This window comes from Phaseolus vulgaris, chromosome 2 (genome assembly GCF_000499845.2).
Source record: "Phaseolus vulgaris cultivar G19833 chromosome 2, P. vulgaris v2.0, whole genome shotgun sequence".
Lineage (NCBI taxonomy): Eukaryota > Viridiplantae > Streptophyta > Magnoliopsida > Fabales > Fabaceae > Phaseolus > Phaseolus vulgaris.
In genome coordinates, this window is record NC_023758.2 from 13091056 (window position 1) to 13111736 (window position 20681).

General features: G+C 34.6%; 1 protein-coding gene across 1 annotated transcript; it reads left to right on the top strand.

The window, feature by feature from the left end:
* Positions 1–3440: 3440 nt before the first annotated feature.
* On the top strand, positions 3441–11748 carry LOC137810729 (aluminum-activated malate transporter 4-like). The gene is made up of 6 exons (XM_068612139.1): positions 3441–3948; positions 4921–5058; positions 8988–9257; positions 9385–9521; positions 9617–9763; positions 10918–11748. The coding sequence occupies exons 1-6, from the start codon at positions 3588–3590 to the stop codon at positions 11524–11526; spliced, it is 1662 nt and encodes a 553-aa protein (XP_068468240.1). The 5' UTR covers positions 3441–3587; the 3' UTR covers positions 11527–11748.
* Positions 11749–20681: the final 8933 nt, after the last annotated feature.

Consider the following 20681-nt stretch of genomic DNA (forward strand, 5'->3'; position numbering starts at 1 on the left):
TCGATTGATCCAACGATCCACGTCACTTGGCGCCCAAAAAACCCCTCATAAATGCGCGTCACGTCAATCACTCAGACGCCCCCAAACATCACTTCACTCATCATTCCACAAGCCGCCCGAGACCCATTCTTCAGACTCTTCGGCTGTACCATCTCTCGAGCCTGGGAGGCAACTGTACTGGGCTGACTGACCGGTCCCCTTGACCCGGTCAACCCATACGACCAGACCCCACCTTAAGTTACAAGGTCGACCACGTGGCATACGTGGCCGACCGACATAGGATGCTCAAGTCAAAAGTTGACCCGATTAGCAAAGGTTAACCCATGGTTAGGGGATGACCTAATCCAACCCTAGCACTAAGCAACCCCCTAATTCGACCCTAAAACAAGGGCCCATCAATGTAATATAAATATCACGCATTCCAAGGAAAAAGGTACGTCATTAACTACAGTATTCTGACAGCCGAATACGATACTCCACTAACTTGAGCGTTGGAGTGCCATCTGCAGGTACCCCACCCGTCCGAGGAGCCATTCGATGAGGAAGCTTGAAGGAGAGAGCCACACACGTGAGGATCGACCGCGTACCATCCGGAGTCGATAGTTCTCCTTGTCCCCAAACTAGTTCGAGAACAGAAAATAAAATTTTATAATATATACAATTCAATCAAAATAGCAAACCAAATTACATGTATCAATTTCTCAATTATTCAATCTTCTTAAAATCCCAACATAAAACAATCACATAGATCCCACATGGATTTACAAATCTAGGACATTCAACAAACAAAATAAGAATTAACATCTTCCGGAAGACCCGTATTAAGTAAGTCCTACCAGAGACTAACACCTGGTCTAATACTCAAGACTTAGATTACGAGTGAATCCAAGAGAAAGGATCAAGGTAAGTTTAATACAATCTAAGTCGTGTTTCTCATATGTCACGGAGTGCATGAACTCCCCCAGTAACTTCTCACCACCACCACCTAATATCTTAGTTTTTGTGACTTAGACGACCAGTGAAGCTAAGGCATCTTTGTTACCACATAAGTATCAATACTTAATACACAAACAAACATCAGTCCATACATTATCCAAAATGTATGACTTTAATTTCATACAATTTTTATCATTCACATATAATATATACCATTCAGTCACATAACATTTAAAAATTCATAACATTCAATAACCTTTCCAACATCAAAAACAATATTTAACTTCCTAACTATCAAAATTTAATATTTATACATGTTCACGCAACATAAAATCAAACAATTTCATCAAATGACACCTCTGCAAGAAAAATGAAATTTGGGACCACTTATCCTCCACATCCAGGTTTTTTAGCCTAGGGTACTATTGAAAGTTAAAGTTAGTTTCCTCTACCTTAATTGTTTGCTTTCCAAGCAATCTCTAGAATTTTATCCTATAAAGACTAAGTTATCCAAATAGAACAAAAATTCAGTGTAGAGTATAATAAGTTGAGAAGATTATTTTTCTCAACTGACCCCATCAAGATTGATGACTAAATCATAAGAAAAAAAATAAAGAATAAAGGATCTTTAGAACAAATATGAATGTTCAGATAGGAATGTTCCTTAACTCCTCAACTATAATGTGGTGCGATCATATTCTGAAATAGACAATGTATAAAATGAGAAATGAAGATAGAAAAGAGAGTTGGAGAGTTAGTGAGAGAGAAAAGAAGGAGAGTTAGTGAGAGAGAAAAGAAGGAAAGATCTTGATGTGTCTTTCAGGTTACCAAATATATTTAATTTTGATTTAATAATAATTATTACTCATAAATATATTTAATATTAATTTTTAATAATAATCATAATTTTAAATAAATATTAATGATTATTAATAAAACTACTTTAAACAAAATCATTAATATTAATCCTCATTAATTTTTTTTACAAATTATTAACTTTAAATATGACTTTTTAATTATATTAAACAGTGGAATTATTAATTACATTAAATAGATGAACCATTAATTTTATCAACTTGTTGAACTGTTAATTATATTAAATAGATGATGCCGATTTAGAAGGTCGAAAAACGAATTTGGAATATGAAGAGTGAAACAATTTTACTTGGGTAAATATTGGTCAATAATTTTATCAATCAAAATTTTCTTTTACTTGGATTTACTGTGAAAAAACAAAATATGTTCGCACTTATTTTAGTTTTCACATAACAATAAGATCTATCCCTCTTATAATAAATGATATTCAGTTTTTTATTTCAAAATATTATATTAATCAAAATTTAAATAAAAATTCTAAAAATAAAAATAAATATTTTTTTTAAATATAAAAATTAACTCTTTTGTAAAAAATTTGAATAGTTTAAGTATAATAAAGGAATTGAGTGTAACTTTCTTATAACACAAGTATTTATTAAAACAATAAAAATTAAGTATTTATTTTAAAACTAAAGATGGTAATGTTGTTTATCCTTCCTTAAAAAGATGTAAGTGTAATTTTCTGTAAAGTGAATGTCACTTCTTATAATATATAAATTTATAATTTCTATTTTAAAAAAAAAACCTTGAAATAGAATGCATTATTTAAATAACAACTAAATTTTTCAAAGACTAATAGTTGAGACTTGAGGATAATATTTCATCTACCAAAACTAAATAAAAATAATATATATATATATATATATATATATATATCCAAATCAAGGGGTTTTCAATTGAATTCAATTGTTTTTCTTTTCTTTTGTTTTTTTTTATAATTGAGTATTTGAATGGTGGGTAATTAACAACTTGAAATTCCTTCATAATAATAATAATTGAGTATTATCATTATTATTATTACTATTATTATTATTAGCATAAACCGGCGTAACTATGTATGTGTATTTGTAATTTCTTCTTTTATTAATTTTTATGATGATAGAAATTTAACATACATAGATAAATGAATTTGGATGAGTAAAAAATGAAAAACAAAAAAATAATATGTAAAAGAAGAATGATGAATTGATTAAACAATCTTTTTTTTTCTTCTCCAGAGTCTCTTTTCTTCTTCAAGTTTCTCTCTTCTTTCATTGGTAATTTTGGAATCGAAGAGTGTCATGATGTTCACGTTAAAGTTAAGATTGACTTGATGGTAGATATAAAAGAATAATAGTTATACCAAAAAATATAGTTGTTTGAAATAGAATGAAAAAAATATTAGAAGTTAATGTTATTTTATTTGATATATGCAATTTAGTTTTAAAATGTGTGAGAATATGTTCTCTATTTTTTTCTGTTGTTATTTTAAAATAAGAAATTAAGTAAAGAGTGGGAGAATCAATTTATTTTAAAAAAAATTACATTATATTTATTTTTAAGTAATTTATATGAAATTACAAAATATTCTATTATACTAATAAAATAAATATATTAAGTATAAATTATTATTATTATTATAATACATCACGCTTTCTGTACGGGAAACAAAAAGAAGTACTAATTCGGTGCTCCATCTCACTCTTTGCTCTTATCTTCTTTCTTCATACTGTTCTTACAAAACGACGCTCTGTAATCACAAAACAATGTTGTAACGTAAAAGAAGAACAGTGCTTATGGCGGCCAGAAACGGTTCGTTAAGGCAGATATTCGCGGAGAGGAGCAAGGAGAGACTGCTCTCGCGGAAGGATTTTTCAGAGCTGAGGCTGAATGGCAACAATAGCAGCAGCAGCGGCGGCGGAGCTGTTCGGGATGGGCTCTCGGGTCGCATGGTTAGGTTCTGCGATGGGTTTGGGGAATTCTTTTGGCAGCTTAGGGAGATGGCGCGATCGGATCGAAGGAAAGTGGTGTTTGCGGCGAAGGCAGGGCTGTCGTTGGCTGTAGTTTCGCTTTTCATTTACATAAAGGAGGAGCAGTTAAGCAAGTATTCCATCTGGGCCATTCTCACTGTCGTTGTCGTTTTCGAATTCAGCGTAGGTACTCACAATTCTCATTCTCCTCCCTCTTTTCTTTACTTTTACTTTCCTTCCTAAACAAGTTTTTTTTTCTATTATTATTATTATCATTATTACAACATTTTTCACTAATACAAAATTAATATAATTAAAACAATTGGTTATTACACTATTAAAAATAAAACCCAAAAAGGTTCTGCACCAAAAGAAAATTCTAGAAGTGTACTGTGTTTATTACGGTTATATACAAAAACATTTCGCTTTAGTTTCTTTACTTCTTATGCATAATCTTTACAAGTGTATTTTTATAGTTTTCGTGATAAAGACTAAAAGAAATTAGAAAAAATTAGTAATATTATTCATTAATAATATAAATTACTTTTATTTTATATTTAATTACAAAATTCGCACTAATAATGATTTTTTAATAAAACCTTCCTATAATTTATAGTAAAATGTAAAATAACATTCTAGAATATATTTGTACAGTCAGAATATGAACATTTTAATTCTTACCCAAATTGTTTTAAGGTAATTTAGTGTAATATTTTTTTAAAAATTAAATAAATTATTAAACTTTTTTTCACCTGTCATTATAATTTGAATTCTCAATGTCTCAAGTAACTTAACAAGTTTTTGTAAACCGTAAAAGATCACAGTCAATGCATATTTAAATTACTCTTACTAATACTATTAGTAGACTAGTTTTCTTTCATTTTCAATTAATCGAAATGTAGTATAGATCTATGTGATAAATTTGTTAATTTTAAAGAACAATCAGATTAAAGTTATTAAGAATGATTGATTAATAAATAATTTTTTTATATTAAATTAAACTTTTGTTTACTTCATTAATCTAATTTTCATATAATATTAGAGCAAGTGTATCAAACTTAAGATGGTACTGGATTGTTTTTTTCATACAAAAGTAACAACACATTTTAATGAATTTTATAATTAATATTGTTTTATCTTTTTGCGATGTTTGGTTTAGGTGCGACTTTGAGCAAAGGGTTCAATCGTTCTTTGGGTACGATTTCTGCCGGAGGGCTTGCCCTGGGTATTGCTGAGTTGGCCGTACTGTCCGGAAAGTTTGAGGAAATTATTATACTACTCTCTATATTTATTGCAGGTATTTAGTGTTTAAATGTTATTTCCACTAATAATATAACGACATCCCCTTTCCTAGGATAACATAATGGAGTGGGTAGAGTAGGCTGACTCATGATCTGTTGGGAAAAATCGCGGCATCCCGCTGATTCGTTTAGGTATATTCTGCATAATTCACAGTCCATGCGGGTTAAGTATAGGTTGGAGCAGGTTGACCTGCATAATCCGCGTAACGGATAAATCTAGAAACTTTTAATGTACCTAAATATTTTTTTCATGTAGTCTCATATTTCAAAAAATTATAAAAAATTATCCATTCCAAATTCTACAATGTGCAATACAAATTTGTATTATGGATTGTGTAATCTGGAATATTGTAGAATCTGAAACACAAATTTTAACTTTCAGATTCTATAACTCTTGAAGTCTTTAAATTCCATATTTTGAAATTTTTATTCATATCATATTATGCATGTGTCGTGAGAATAACAGTGTGAGATTATTTATCTAAATCATCCAAATAGAAAAAAGAATTAGATTTTTTCAAAATTTATATTTAAAATTATTTTCCATTAATTTTAAAAAAAAATTATTTCCTATTCGAGCTAGCCCGTGGGCCAACCTTTATGTGGGGGCGGACCAGTAAAATTATTTCAAGATGTAATAGTATAATCTAATAGAATGCTCCATAATATCAAATGGGATGTAAAGAAGTGAAAAGGGAGAGAAACTAAAACTAAACCAGACTCTTAACAAACTAATCATTAAGATGGTCTAACAAACTTGATTGCAAATTAGAAAGTTTGAGTTGTGTGAACACACTTTGAAAATTTGAAGACTAGACCATCTATAGAAACAAAAAGAGTAGACAGTGTGAAAAGAAAACTGTCTACACAAAACCACATTAGACATTTACCATCTACACATCAATACACTAGACGGTGTATACACACGACAATATATTATACTGTCTAATGAGAGATCGTTTATGACCATACCACTATTGGAGGATCAACTAGGAGACTGTCCACACCACTAAAGAAACTCTAGATGGTCTAGCGAGAGATAGTGCAAAACAAAAGGTTTATAGCCCCTCAAGATGAGAATATATATTTAACATTCCCAACTTGGTATATATGGTTTTGAAAATATTAGTAGCAAGAGGTTTGGTGTATATATATGTAGCTTGAAACATGGAAGATATAGAAGCAACTTGAAGCATGCTTCATATAGGAAGCAGCTTGATGAGACCTTCGTTGATCTTCTCGCGAACAACGTGACAATCAATCTCTGTGTTTGGTTCGTTTGTGAAAAACTTGGTTGACAACAATTTGAATAGCAGATTGGCTGTTGCAATATAAGAGAGTTGATTGAGAAAATTAAACATGGAGATCACGAAGAAGGTAAGTGAGCCATTGTATTTCAAGTGATAGCAGATAAACCTCGATATTCAGCTTCAAAAAAACTTTTGGATATTATTTGTTGTTTCTTAGACTTCCAAGAAATTATAGAATCTTCAAGATAAATGCTTAACTAGTAACAAAGCGTCTTGTGAGAGGACATGTAGCCTAGTCAGAATCACTGAAAGATTTTAGTTGCATAGGGTTTTGTGAGCTGAGAAAGATACCATTACCAGGAGCATCTTTGAGGTAGCGAATGATGCGGAAAGCAGTTTATTGATAACAAACTGACTCAAATTGTTGACAACATGTGATATCTGGATGGGTATCAATGAGGTAAATGAGGCGGCCAATGAGTCTTCGATAAGAGGAAGATTCAGTCGCATTAAGTTTGTCTCCATTATTACCAGATAGCAGAGAAGAATAAACCTTAGGAGTGATAGCAGGGCACATACAAGCATTCCAATTTTTGTGAGAAGATCAAGCGTGTACTTTTGTTGAGAAATGTGAATACTGCTCTGACTATCTCGAGACCAAGAAGTAGGTGAGATCTCCCAAACTTAAGCCACGAAGAAACTGAATAGAGAAATCCTCATGTTTCCTCTTACTAATAGTAGAAAGAACATTGCAAGAACATTTGTTTTGACAGGTGCAAATGGTTTCTAGGCGAGAATTGTCTAACTCGTCCCATATAATCCTCAGTTTGGTAATATATTCAGTTACAGGTAAATCACCTTGATTGAGAGAAGCCACTTCAGATTAAAGGTTAGAAACACAAAGAAGATCACCTTGTGAATATCTGGTTTTGAGATCATTCCAAATATCAATAGCAAAATCCATTCAAATAATGCTTTGTCGAATAGAGATCGAGACGGAGTGAATGATCCAAGAAGCAACCATGTTGTTACAATGGTTCCAAGCAGTGTAATTATCATCGCTTTTTGATGGCCAAGGGAAATTTTCATTTATAAATTCTACTTTGTTCTTGGCGCCGAGAGCCGTAATAAGCAACCTGCTCTAAGAATGGTAGTTACTGGGATCTAAAACAGGCAATATAAGCTTAGATGTTAGGTTCCATTTGGATGAAGACACAATAAACTATGCACATATTGTTCTTCTCCTATTAATGAAGATCAAGAAAGATAAAAGCAGTAAGAAAGAGAATAGGAAAGAGAGACAAACAGAAAACAGAGTGTGCAGAAGAGCTCTTCTCTTAAGAGCTTTGGTACCATTATGGCATCCAACCCGTTCTTCCAAGACGCAATCATATAATCTCATAGAACATTCCATGACATTAGGCGAGAAATAAAGCGAAAAAGAGAGAGAAAAAAAAAACCAGCAAGTAATGAAAAATAGATCATAGTTTTTTTTATTATTCCATAACCAAAAAGAAGGCAAGGGATGAATATATATACAGCCGAATCTAAGAAGATCAAATGTTAAACAAACAAGAAAATGAACAACAAAATAGACTCGTAACAGACTAATGATTAAGATTGTTTAACCAAACTAGATGATATGAATTGTGTGAACACACTACGGTCTAGTAAGAACAGAAAAACTAGATAATATGAAGACTAAACTATCTATAGAAAGACACAGACTAGACACATAACAATACACTAGACGGTTACCATCTACAAATAACAGTACACTAGACGGTTACCATCTACACACAACAATACACTAGACGGTCTCTTGCTACCACGATTGGATGATCAAGTGGGAGACCATCTACACCACCGAAGACACACTAGAGGCGAGAGACCGTCTACATTTCAAAACAGAAGGTTTATCAACCAAATTTACCATTTTTGGCATTAAACCATTCTCTCTTATATTTTTTTTCAACAAATTGGTGGGTCCTAAGAAATAATATGGGTCGTACTCGAAGTTTAATTAGAATCTCCTTTTAATACTTAAAAGTAAGTAGATGGTTTTGTAAAGTAAATATTTGTATATTTCGTATTTAGTATAGATGAAAATTTTAATTTTGTTAATTTTGTTTGCACTTCATCAATGGTTGAGGCAATAGAACCCATGCTTAGTCTTTAGTAATTGTCACGTGAATATGCAATTGATCTTAAAAGGGGACCCTTTACCTTTTTGACCTCTAAAGAATGAACTCTAGGAACTTTACTTAGAGATTGGACAAATTACACTTAATTTAAGTATATTATTTTGACAATCGACGACTAACAAGTACAATATCACTAAGCACAAGAACATCATCAATAACCTTTTAAGTAACAAATATACCCAATTTTTGTTGAGCTTATCTGTGAAACTTGTATACATAAGATAAAAGAGCTTATAGGAAAGTCATAAGCCATTTCTTGAGCCCAAAAAAGCTCCTTAAAAACTTCCAAATGCCTCTTGATTCATTAACCAATCTATGTGAATTATTAACTAATTATAAAGTCATCATTAGCTGGTATAAAAAATAATGCAATTTTTGTGGCCAAATCATATTACTAGCTCTTATGCTTATTAATATTTGTTTACAAAAGAAAAAGTTAGGATCAATGATTATGCTTTTGTGGTTTTGCAGGATTTTGTGCAAGTTATGTGAAGCTACTGCCTGCAATGAAGACATATGAATATGGCTTTCGTGTGTTTTTGTTGACGTTTTGTATTGTATTGGTATCTGGGAGAACTAGCAGGGAATTTTTCTCCACAGCTTTTTACAGATTAATTCTTATTGCAATTGGTGCTGGCATATGTTTGTTTGTAAATATTTTCATATACCCCATCTGGTCTGGGGAGGATCTGCATAAATTGGTGGTGAAAAATTTCAATGGAGTTGCTGCATCTTTAGAAGGTTTGCTTGAATTTCCTCATATGTTCCGAACCTAGCAAAGATTTGTAGTCGTTGTTTATGCCTAGTTTCTGTGTTGAATTTGATGCTGTTGTCACTCTGAGCTGGTTGCTTTTGTAACAATGTTTAGGCTGTGTTAATGGGTACCTGCAATGTGTTGCATACGAGAGGGTACCTTCAAAAATTCTTGTTTATCAAGCCTCGGATGATCCACTCTACCGTGGCTATAGAGCAGCAGTTCAATCGTCAACTCAAGAGGATGCTTTGGTATACATATTTTTTTACTTTACATCTCTCTCTTCTTCAATAACCTAAATGCAAAAACTAGTGCTACATTTTATGATTTTATCTTATCCTCGCAGGTAGATTTTGCATTATGGGAGCCACCTCATGGTCCATACAAGACATTCAGTTATCCTTGGAGAAGCTATGTTAAAGTTAGCGGAGCTTTGAGGCATTGTGCTTTCATGGTCATGGCAATGCATGGATGCATACTTTCAGAAATTCAGGTAAAAGGAACATTTCTTCCGTGATCAATGCTAGATATTGGCTTTGTTATCATTTTTGTTAGTGTTCTTTTCTTTGGTGGGAGGTGATTTAACTATGAATGAACTTTTGGCTAGTAATGGGCTCTGCACACTTGGCATTATATAAAAATTGATTGCTGAGCTCACTGTTTTGATTAATTTTTACCATGCATCGACTGCTGAACAATGAAAATATGAGTACTCAATAATTGATCAGGCTGAAAAGCAGTCTAACATAATAAATCTGCAGTGAAAGGAAGTTGTATGATGATCAATTGCATATATATGAAGGGCTTATATCTTGTGTGTGTATATATGCACATTTCTCTATATATTAAATAATGTGAAAATGTTGTATTATTAATTATTTCCAAGGAACCAATCTGTATTCGAGGAAGATCTTGATATTTTTAAACAAGGCAGATTGGTTTATTCCAAAATGTTTGATTTTTTAAACAAGTTAGATTGATTTATTCCAAAACGTTTGAGGTAGAGTTCTGCTGAGCCGTTAAAAATTTCAGAAGATACTCGAGTAATGACTAAGATACAATATTAGCATTACAATTTATATTTCCCGTTTGATGGCTCGAGTGCCATTCTCTCGACATTTTCCAAATGTTTGTATTTCTCTCAAGACTCCAACTAAAGTCCAAGAATAGCATCAATTACTAGTCTGCTATTAGCCTACTACTAAGATCCAAAATTCAGTTCTTTTCCTTTCTCTCACCCTATATTTAAGATCAGATAAACGAACCTGTTATATTTTGTTCCTTTTTGTCTACATCCCCTGATCATTGCAGTAAAATTAACGCATGCTCACTGAATATAATTAAGTGACAAATCCAAATTACTGTAGACGATAGGTCATATATCAATTGGTTTGAGAAGGCAGGAAATTTTGCTGGTTCACAAGTTATATATAATAAATGAAGTTGTGGTTGTGCTATCTACATTGAGGAAAACATGATGGTATTTTAGACCATGTTGAGGTCTTCTAGGTAACCCTGAAATTGTGAAATCTAATAATAACGAGCAATGATTCATAAAATTTCCCTTCGTTTGTTTATGTATATTTTTTATGTATGTAGGTGTTACTATTATTACATTGTTGGTATTCAAATTTCATATTTATACAGGCACCCCCGGAAAAAAGGCTGGTTTTCAGTAATGAACTTCAGAGGGTTGGCACTGAAGGAGCTAAAGTATTGCGTCAACTTGGAAGCAAAGTGGAAAAGATGGAAAAGGTAAGCAATATAGACATACTCTTGAACGTGCATGATGCAGCTGAGCAATTGCAGATGAAGATTGACCAACAATCATTCCTCTTGGTCAATTCAGAGAGCTGGCAAGCTGCAAAAAAGCCTAAAGAAGAAGTTGAAAATCATGACAATTTGATTGATCTCAAAGATCATAAAAACAAACACTCACTCATCTCTTTCCTCAGTGAAAGAGGGACTGATTCAAGACTTAACATAAGTATAGAGTCCTCAGTTCCTGAATTGCACATTTCAGAAAGCATGATGTGCAATAAAATATCATGGCCACGCCTGTCATTTTTGGGAGATAACATTTTACTTGAGCCAGATTCCAAAGTATATGAAAGTGCAAGCTCTTTGTCTCTGGCAACCTTTGTTTCCCTTTTAATAGAGTTTGTTGCCAGGCTTCAAAATCTTGTGGATGAATTCCAAGATCTCAGTGAGAAGGCCAATTTCAAAGATCCATTTGACCAACCAATGTTAAAGTAGTGACAATGACACTATGGACCACAGTTGCAACTTTATTTTTTACAATATTGGAGGTATCTATAATCATATATCTAAGTATAATGTATAATGATATATTATAGTCCCGTCCATTCATGTTTTTCTTTTCTGTTATTTTGGTGTTCTCTAAAAGATCAAATTTAATTTTTCTGTAGTGACTTTTTAATTTTTTTATATGAAAAACAACGAAAGAGCATTTATTTTTGTTGCTTGTGTTGGTTTTGAAGTATTATTTATTTATTCATAATTATCTTATAATTTTACTCTTGAAACTTGTCATAAAAAGATATTCCAATGACATATATTTAATCTGATTTTTATGTTTTATTAATCATACATTTTAATATTATTTATGCTAATAATATTAGTCTAAAGAAAGTTGCATTTTGTATATATTAGATAACATATAAATAGACGTTTACTACACGACCAGGTGATATTTATCAATATATTATTAAGAAATTGAGTTAAAATAGGATGAAATGATTTCATTTATAATAATAAAGAAAATCTATATTTCGATTTGTGGAAGCATATATTGAAAAAATTTAAACATTTTTTGTTTTATTTTTTATTTTTTTCAATTTGATTCTTCTATTTTAGGCTAAGAAAGGATAATTTTGGACTCAATGTCCATTATGGTCTTACATCTTAAAATTTTGGGATCTAAAAATTTTGAGATTTGATAAGTAGATTTGTTGCAACATTTAAATGTTTTGGGATTTGATTAGTAGATTTGTTGGGATATCAAACTTTGAGATTTGGTTAACAGATAGTTGAGACAATTTGGAATTTACTTAGCGAATTTGGTGGGATGATTGAGTGTGAAATAACAAACATTAAATCTTTTTATGAGAGACACGATGCAAGAATTGCTTATTCAGTCTCAGTTCCAAGTTGAGGGCCCACAACCTCTTGAATGGCGGCATGTCGCGTGGACCTCAAACAAAGTATTTTTACTTTTGTGGCACAAGGTTGACACGCATTGACTTTTCAAGATTCAATGGAAAAATGTTAACTAGTGGATTCATCAATGTGAAAATTATTTCTTCAGTGATAATACGCCGAACAAATTCAAGGTGAAGTTGGACATTGTGCACTTGTAAGGCAAGACCTTGGAATGACACAACCATTAAAAAATCTGTTTTCAGATTACTGTGTACCTTTGTGGACATAATTCAAGAAAAGTTTAAGCGATTGTTTTGGTGCAATTCGTGATGAAACCATTACACAGTTGATGTGTCTAAGACAAAGAATTCGATGGATGCCTATCATGAAGAGTTTGATTCAATCATTACATGATTGAAGTTATTTGATGATCATATCTTAAGTTGCTTCCTTGGTTGATCAAAGAAAGAAATTCAAGTGATGGTAAAAACGTTTCAACCTACGTCACTAGTACTTTAGCCAGGATGTATGAAGCAGTCAATTCAGTTATTTCTATAGCTAAATTGAACAAGGGAATCTTAGGTCCATCAGCAATGCCTACATCATCTTCTATCCCACTTGTTGCAGTACCCAAACCCAAACAAACACACAATTTAACATCAGCTAAAGGCCTTTGTTATTTTTGTGATGAACCCTACTCAATGGAACACATCAAGGTCCACAAATAATTACAGATACACGTCATTGAAATTGAGGAAGAAGGCGACGTAACTGATAGTTCTCTCAGTGATGAGACAGGTCAATTCGAAGGGAAGGAGCCACAAATTTTAGTCAACGCATTAATCAGAGTGGATGGATTTACATGTACTCATTGATAGTGGAAACACATGGCGCAAAAATATGGGTGCATAATTGATATGATTGATTCTTTGAATGTCGTGGTAGCTGATGGGTCGAAGAAAAATATATCACCAGTGGTAAATGTTCTCGAACGGGTTTAGGACCTAGAGAACGATTGCTCCTGCTTCCACCTTCGGTCGGTCAACGATGCTCCAAACTCTACTATGCCTCCCTCCTCTTGGTCGTCTGGCTCCACAGGCGGGGATGGTACCTGCAGAAGGCACTCCAACGCTCAAGTCAGTTGGGGTGTTAGCACTCGGGTGTCAGAGTGCTATAGATAATGACGTACCTTTGTCCTTGAAATGCGTGCTATTTATATTACATTAATGGGCCTTCGTTGGTGTGCCGGATTAGGGAATTGGTTCGTGATTAGGGTTGCACTAAACAACCCTTAACTATGAATTAACCATGTTGAGTTGGTCAACCATTGGCTCAACGCTAGGGGTCGGTCGGTCACGTGTCGTCACGCGACCTTCTCACTAGTTTAGGTGGTTACTTGGTATGAGTGCTGATTGACTCACTAGGTCGTCCGATCGTACTAACACAGTAAAAAATTTAGTTGGACAATTCAACATGCAACTTTTACAACTGATATGCTCATTCTTCCCTTAGGGTGTTGTGATTTAGTACTTGGAATTGAATGATTGATAACATTGAGCGATATTTTATGGAATTTTGACAAAACTCACAATGTGTTCAAGGTACAACGAAAACGACATGTTTTGCGTGGCTCCATGGGCTCCAACATTAAACCTATTCATAAGTAACAATTGAATAAATCATTTATTGACGACGTGCATTTATCTATTATGCATGTTGGAGCATAGGAGAAGATGTTATTTTATTCATTAGCAACACATGTAGAACAAAAAAGAGATTCCAACTGAGGTTGAGAAATTATTGCACAGATTTTGCATATTTTTTCAAAAATCCACAAAAATTACCACCTTTTAGACTTAGGCATGATCTTCATTTTCCTTTGATTCAAGGAGTTAATCCCGTCAACAAAAGACCTTACATGTATCTTAAAGAATAAGAAAGATATTATTGACAAACTTATACATGAATATTTGCAATTCAGGAAAGTTGTGGCCCTTACGCCTGCCCCGTGGTTCTAGTTGGAAAAAATATGCCTCATGGAGACTTTACGTTGAGACCTAGATAAGGGAATAATCAAAAACAAATTTTCCATTCCATTAGTAGATGATTCGTTGGATGAACTAGTAGGATCTACTAATTTTTTTGAAGATTGATTTACGTGAGTTATAATTAGGTTGGAATGGATTTTGGGGATGTGTGGAAGATAACTTGTAGAACACATTCAGGGCATTATGAATACTTAGTGATGTCGTTTGACCTAACCAATGCCTTAACTACATTTCAAGAAACGATGAACTCTATCTTTCAGAAGTTTTTAAGGAAGTCATTGTTGGTATTTTTTTGTGATATTTTAGTGTACAACAAACACATATAACACCTAAGAAAATGTTTGCAGACTCTATGAAGCCATTCTATTTTTGTTAAGGGATCTAAATGTTATTTTGTTGTTCCAGAAGTGGAGTACTTGTGCCATATTATTAATGAACAGGGAGTTTCTATAGACCCCAATAAAGTTGTTGCCATGGTAGGCTGGTGATAAGTGTCATATTTTAGAAATATTTAATATTAAAAGATAGACACTTATGGATGTTTATTGATAAAATAGTTATAATTCAACCCCTAATTCAGGAATTTAAACATGTTTACATATTTTGTGATTATAATATGAATAAGAACGATTTATTCTCAAATTTGTGTTAATTTCATAATTATAGGGGAAAATAAAGATGAAAGGGCTAAAGGAAAATAAACAAGATAAAAAGGGAAAGTTGGAACATTGGAAACTCGTCAAAGCAAGATCACTCTAGTGGAACTCGCCTTGGCGTGTTCACTCCTGTGAAGTTGAATTTTTTCTTGTCAAAATCGCCCAAGCAAGTAATAACTCGCTTAGGTGAGATGTCACTTAGCCCAAGCCCAACTAGGTTAAATAGGAGGTGATGTGAGTTGATTTTAGGGTTGCACTTTGTTTATGGTTTTTTATTTTTAAGCAGAATATGGTGAAAAACCTAAAGAAGATTCCCACTAGACATGAACTTAACCAAGTGGTTAAGTAAGTATGAAGGTTCAATTCTAGAGGGCAAAGAGAAAACACAATTATATGGTGTTGATGATGAATAGGTGTGAAATTAAAGAGCGTATGAGGGAAAGAAAGAAGATGGAAACTGAATAGAAAAAGATGAGCACAAGAACATAAAGGAATGGAAAATAAAAAGATGAAAGCTAAGAGAAGCTTAGGATGATGAAGGTGTGGTCATGCCACTTGGAGGAGGAGACTCCATGATGAGTGGTGAAGATCCGCCACTTGAAGTGTAGTGCACTCAAGATAAAACCCAAAGGTAATAAGAGACTCAGCTCATTAAACACTCTAACAAACTTTCTTTTTTATTCAAAATTCAATGTGTCAATACATGGAGCAAAACACCCTATTTATAGAGGATGGGTGCCTTGGTGGGCAAGTGTGAGAGGAGAGGGGAGAAGGGAGAGGGAAGGGCGACTGGGGTTTGACTAAGGTCAATGTCGCCCCCAACTAACCTAGTTTCTTGAAGGTAGATCAACCAACCTAACCTGGATGCAATTGTCTTGGAAAAATGGGTTTGGCACAAACTCAATTTGCTAAGTACACTTCTATTTATGCTATGTAAACCTAATCTATTGAAATTAGAAATAAAAAACTAGCTGGTGCTCAGCTTCCATCATATGGGCTCTGCTCCTGGTGATCCTTTGAGGAATGATAAGTGTTGAGGCACTAACTAGTGGATGGTCGTGACCTAGACCTGAATTTTGTGTCATGCTCCAGGTCATCCCTCTGGAAGGTTGGGCTAGCTCAGAGGATGTTCTATCTCTCAAGTCTTCATCATGCTCTTCGGGTGGGAGAGAATCTGTCCACGAATTTGCAACACCTGTAGAGAAAAGAGTTTGATCACTAACATTAAAAGAATTACTTTCTAAATACGTGTTAGATAAATCTAACTCATAAGAATTATCATTGATTCTTTTAATGATCTGAAAGGAACCATCACCATGGGGAAGAAGTGTAGCCAAACCCAATCCCCAGGTTCAAAGATCAAAGCTTTGCGCCTCTTATTGGCATGTTTAACATACTTGCCTACCTTCCTTTCTATTTGGCGTTTGATCTGCTGGTGCAAGTTTTTAACAAAAGCTACTTTTTCAAAACCATCATTGTATAATACTTCATCAAGGACAAGAATAGGAAGTAGGTCAAGAGGTGTAAGGGGATTAAACCCATACTCAACCTCAAAAGGGCTGTGCGAAGTAGTAGAATTAACTACTCGATTATAAGCAAACTCAATATGAGGAAGTAAGTCCTCTCACACCCTAGGATTCCCAAAAATAAGGCATCTTAACATTTGGGAAAAAGTTTTATTCACCACTTTTGTTTGACCGTCAGCTGGGGATGGCAAGTAGTAGAAAACATGAGTTTAGTACCAAGTTTTCCCCACAATGTCTTCCAAAAGTGACTTAAGAACTTAGATTTGTTAGATACTATACTTCTAGGAAGCCTGTACAATCTAACAACATCCTTAAAGAAGAGATCTGCAATATTACAAGCATCATCTACTTTGTGGCATAGGATAAAATGGACCATTTTTGAAAAACGATCCATTACCACAAAAATAGAATCCATACCCTTAGATGTCTTGGGAAGACCTAAAATGAAGTCCATAGAAATGTATACCCGAGGCATTTCTGTTGTGGGGAAAAGGGTATATACTCCATGGGGTTGAACCTTAGACTTAACTTCCCTACATATTATCCATTTATCACAGAAGTTGTGTACATATTTTCACATGTTGGGCCAAAAGAAATGTTCATGCAATGTGTTTTTCTAATCCAAAATGTCCCATTAAATTGCCCTCATGTGCCTCTTTTACTAGAGATTTTCTCAAAGACCCTTGTGGCACACAAAGTCTTTTCCCTTTGAAGAGAAAGCCATCATGTAGGAAAAAGTCTTTGTGGCCTCCTTTTGAGCACTCTTGAAAGATGAGAGAAAAATCAAGGTCATCTTCGTAAATTTCCTTGATGTGATCAAACCCCAAGTATTGAGTGTCTAGGACATTAAGCAAGGTATGTCTTCTAGAAAGAGCATCCGACACCAGATTAGACTTGCCTTGCTTATGTTTGATCACATAGGGAAATTGTTCAAAAACCTCTACCCATTTGGCATGTCTCTTGTTAAGTTTGCTTTGGCTTTTCAAATATTTAAGAGATTCATGATCACTATGTATCACAAACTCCTTTGGAAAAAGATGTGTTGCCAATTTTGCAAAGCCTTAACAAGAGCATAAATCTCTTTGTCATAGGTGGAGTAATTGAGATGAATCCCTTTAAGTTTCTCACTAAAATAAGCTATGGGATGGCCCTCTTGAAGGAGGACAACCCCAATGCCTATGTAAGAGGGAACACGTTTGTCCTCGCCGGGTGACTTCGGTTGGTCTTTGAGATAAGCTCCGCTTTGACTTGTCTCCACGCAATGCTCTGAGATACAGATCTTTAGGACAAAATGGGTTCTACCTGTTGATCACACTCTGACGATCAATTCAGTGAGAGCATTCAAACTATAAATTTGTCTCAGTATAAGGTTCAGAAAAAAAAAAAAAAAAAAAAAAACTTCCCTTTACTTGGGGTCTTAAACCCTTTTTATAGACATTCCTTCAATGATTTTCATCAACTAGAATATTGTTTCAACAACAAGAATATAATCTCAACAACAAGAATATAATTTCAATAAAAAGCTATGCCACATCATTCCAAATAACTTTTATTTGTATTTAAAAGATATATACACTTTAACTAATTCAGCTATTCCTTTTGTTATTTTTACTTTAATTATCTTTTTCTTATAGACTACCAACCTCGTAACGTGTCATTGGGCCCATACCTGCCCTAGGCTGTGTTGGGTATAACTTTATCTAACCGAGCTTACTACACTTAAGTGCTTGGGTCCAGAGCACGTCCGGCCAGTACATAAGCCCCACAGGCTCGAGCCGAGCTTGACGAGGCGAATAGGCTTTCCAGTGTTGGCGGCTGTCATGACATTTTCCCAGGGGGTAGCTGATGGGCGATTACCAAAGCGTCTCGCAAAAAGACGTCTTACCTTACTAAACGTGGAGCGTACATGTGGCACTTGCATCAACAGTGGGGGAACGCTGCCACTTCATCTTCCTCTTTCGAATATAAGTCCCTCTCTTTTCATTTTCATCACACTGTTTGAAACTTCTTCTAAAACCTCCTTCAAAAATGCTTCTTTCACCTTCGTGCCATCGCACATCATCGTTGCATTAGGTATTCTTTTCCCACTTAACTCCATTGATAATCAACATTTATCTTTCTGATTGCATTACGAGAAATGTATTTTTAACTTATGTCGATCCCATTCATTTTGTCCAGAATTGCATTTGCATTCTGTTTGTGTTTATGCTTTAGTTACTTCGACGATGGATAATAGTTCTGCATACCCTTGGGCTAAGAAAGAAATCCTTAAAAAGACCTCTTACTATACCACCCGTTTACATATTAGAGAGTTAAGGGAAAGTGGGGGTGTTCTGAGTAAAAACATAAGGGTTTCGTAAAACAATAAAGTGTAAGGAAGGGGAACCAATATGTTGTGATGAGTCATCGAACCCTGATGGTCCCTTTTGTTTTTTTCTATGCTACCTTCTTCAAAAAGGTCCTTCTCTGTACACCCCTATCTATATTTGAAAAGGAATTATTGATCGAGCTAAATGTAGCTCCCGCCCAACTACATCCAAATAGCTAGGCATTCATCTGAGCCTTCATAATTCTATGTTCACAGCTCGACATTTCGCCGACTGTGGAAGTCTTTTTATACTTCTTTGAGGCCAAACACTCAGGTCGTCAATTGTGGGTTTTCCTAAATGGTGCCCATGGGAGAGGTTTACTTACCCTATTCCAGTCGTCTTACAAGAATTTTAAAGGTCGATTCCTCAAGATCCGAGCTTCAACAGGAGATTCGTCCCTACTGGACGACTTTCCCTTGTATTGGACATCTAACCCTAGATTCCAGAGTGCTTGCCTCTTGGAAGATTTGTCTCCAAAGGACCAAGGGATTTGCGAGTTTTTGACGAGTTTGAAACTTTTCTTTGATACCTCAACGTTATTGACCAAAGAATACCTTTCCGGTGCCCTCAAAGCTTACACTAGTACTCTTCCTTTCCTACCCTTGATGAAAAAAAGCTTGTCATATTGACTAATCTATTTTCTTTTTTGCTTTTGTAGATAACATGCTCTCCAACATTAGCAAAGCTGAGCTGGCCGAGCTCACTAGAAAGATGAGGGCAGCTGCAAGCCTGCCTAAGGAGTCTTTGGTACAAAAAAGGAAAGCTCATATTGTGGTTACCCAGACTCCAACTGACCCAGATGAGCAGACTACTTCAGGGTCGTCTTTAAAAGGAAAATGCCAGCTACAACTCCCCCTACTGAGCATTCACATTCAGATGCCCAACGTCTACAGAGCTCGAGGGTAAAGAGCTTGTGGGACCCTGATTTTGATGTCCTAGCCCATGGTGAATCCTTCTTCTTGCCTAGCGAGGACAGAGCTAGGCTCATGGTTCATAACGAAGACCACCTTCGCCATGATACCTTTAAGCTATTTGGACAGCAATTTGCCATGGCTTGCTTTGGTTGATGTTAAGGCAAAAGATCGAAAATCAGTCGAGGACCAAAGGATTAAGGAGAACATGGAGCTCCACAAGGAGGTAGAACGCTTTCAAGCTAAGATCAACCGCTTGAGTGGTGTGCACCAAGAAGTTGAGCGACTCCGAGCATAGAAGACCCAAGAGGCATCGAGCTTAGCTAAAGAGAGAAGCAAGTTTTTTATTGAATTTGAAGAGTTGAAGAAGGAAGTGACCCGCAAAGGGGAAGACCTCATCAAGGCCATCGATTCCGAAAAGCAAGATATTGCTCAATCCTACCTCGTAGGATTTGAGGTTTCTTTAAAGCAAGCAGCGGTCGTTGATCCCACCATGGATCTTTTAAAACTTGACCCGGGTAAAACCGTGGTTGATGACCAATTAATGGGGGATTAATCCAAACTCTTTTTCGGACTGTAATATTTATTTGCTTGTCGAACTTATTTGACACTTTAAACCTTTGGCCTATATCTATTTAGCTCTTTTAAATTCTTGGATGCATACTGTTTTTTGGATTTAAAAGGGTTTATTTACATCATTACAAACACATGCACCAACACTTTGCTAATTAACTTATCC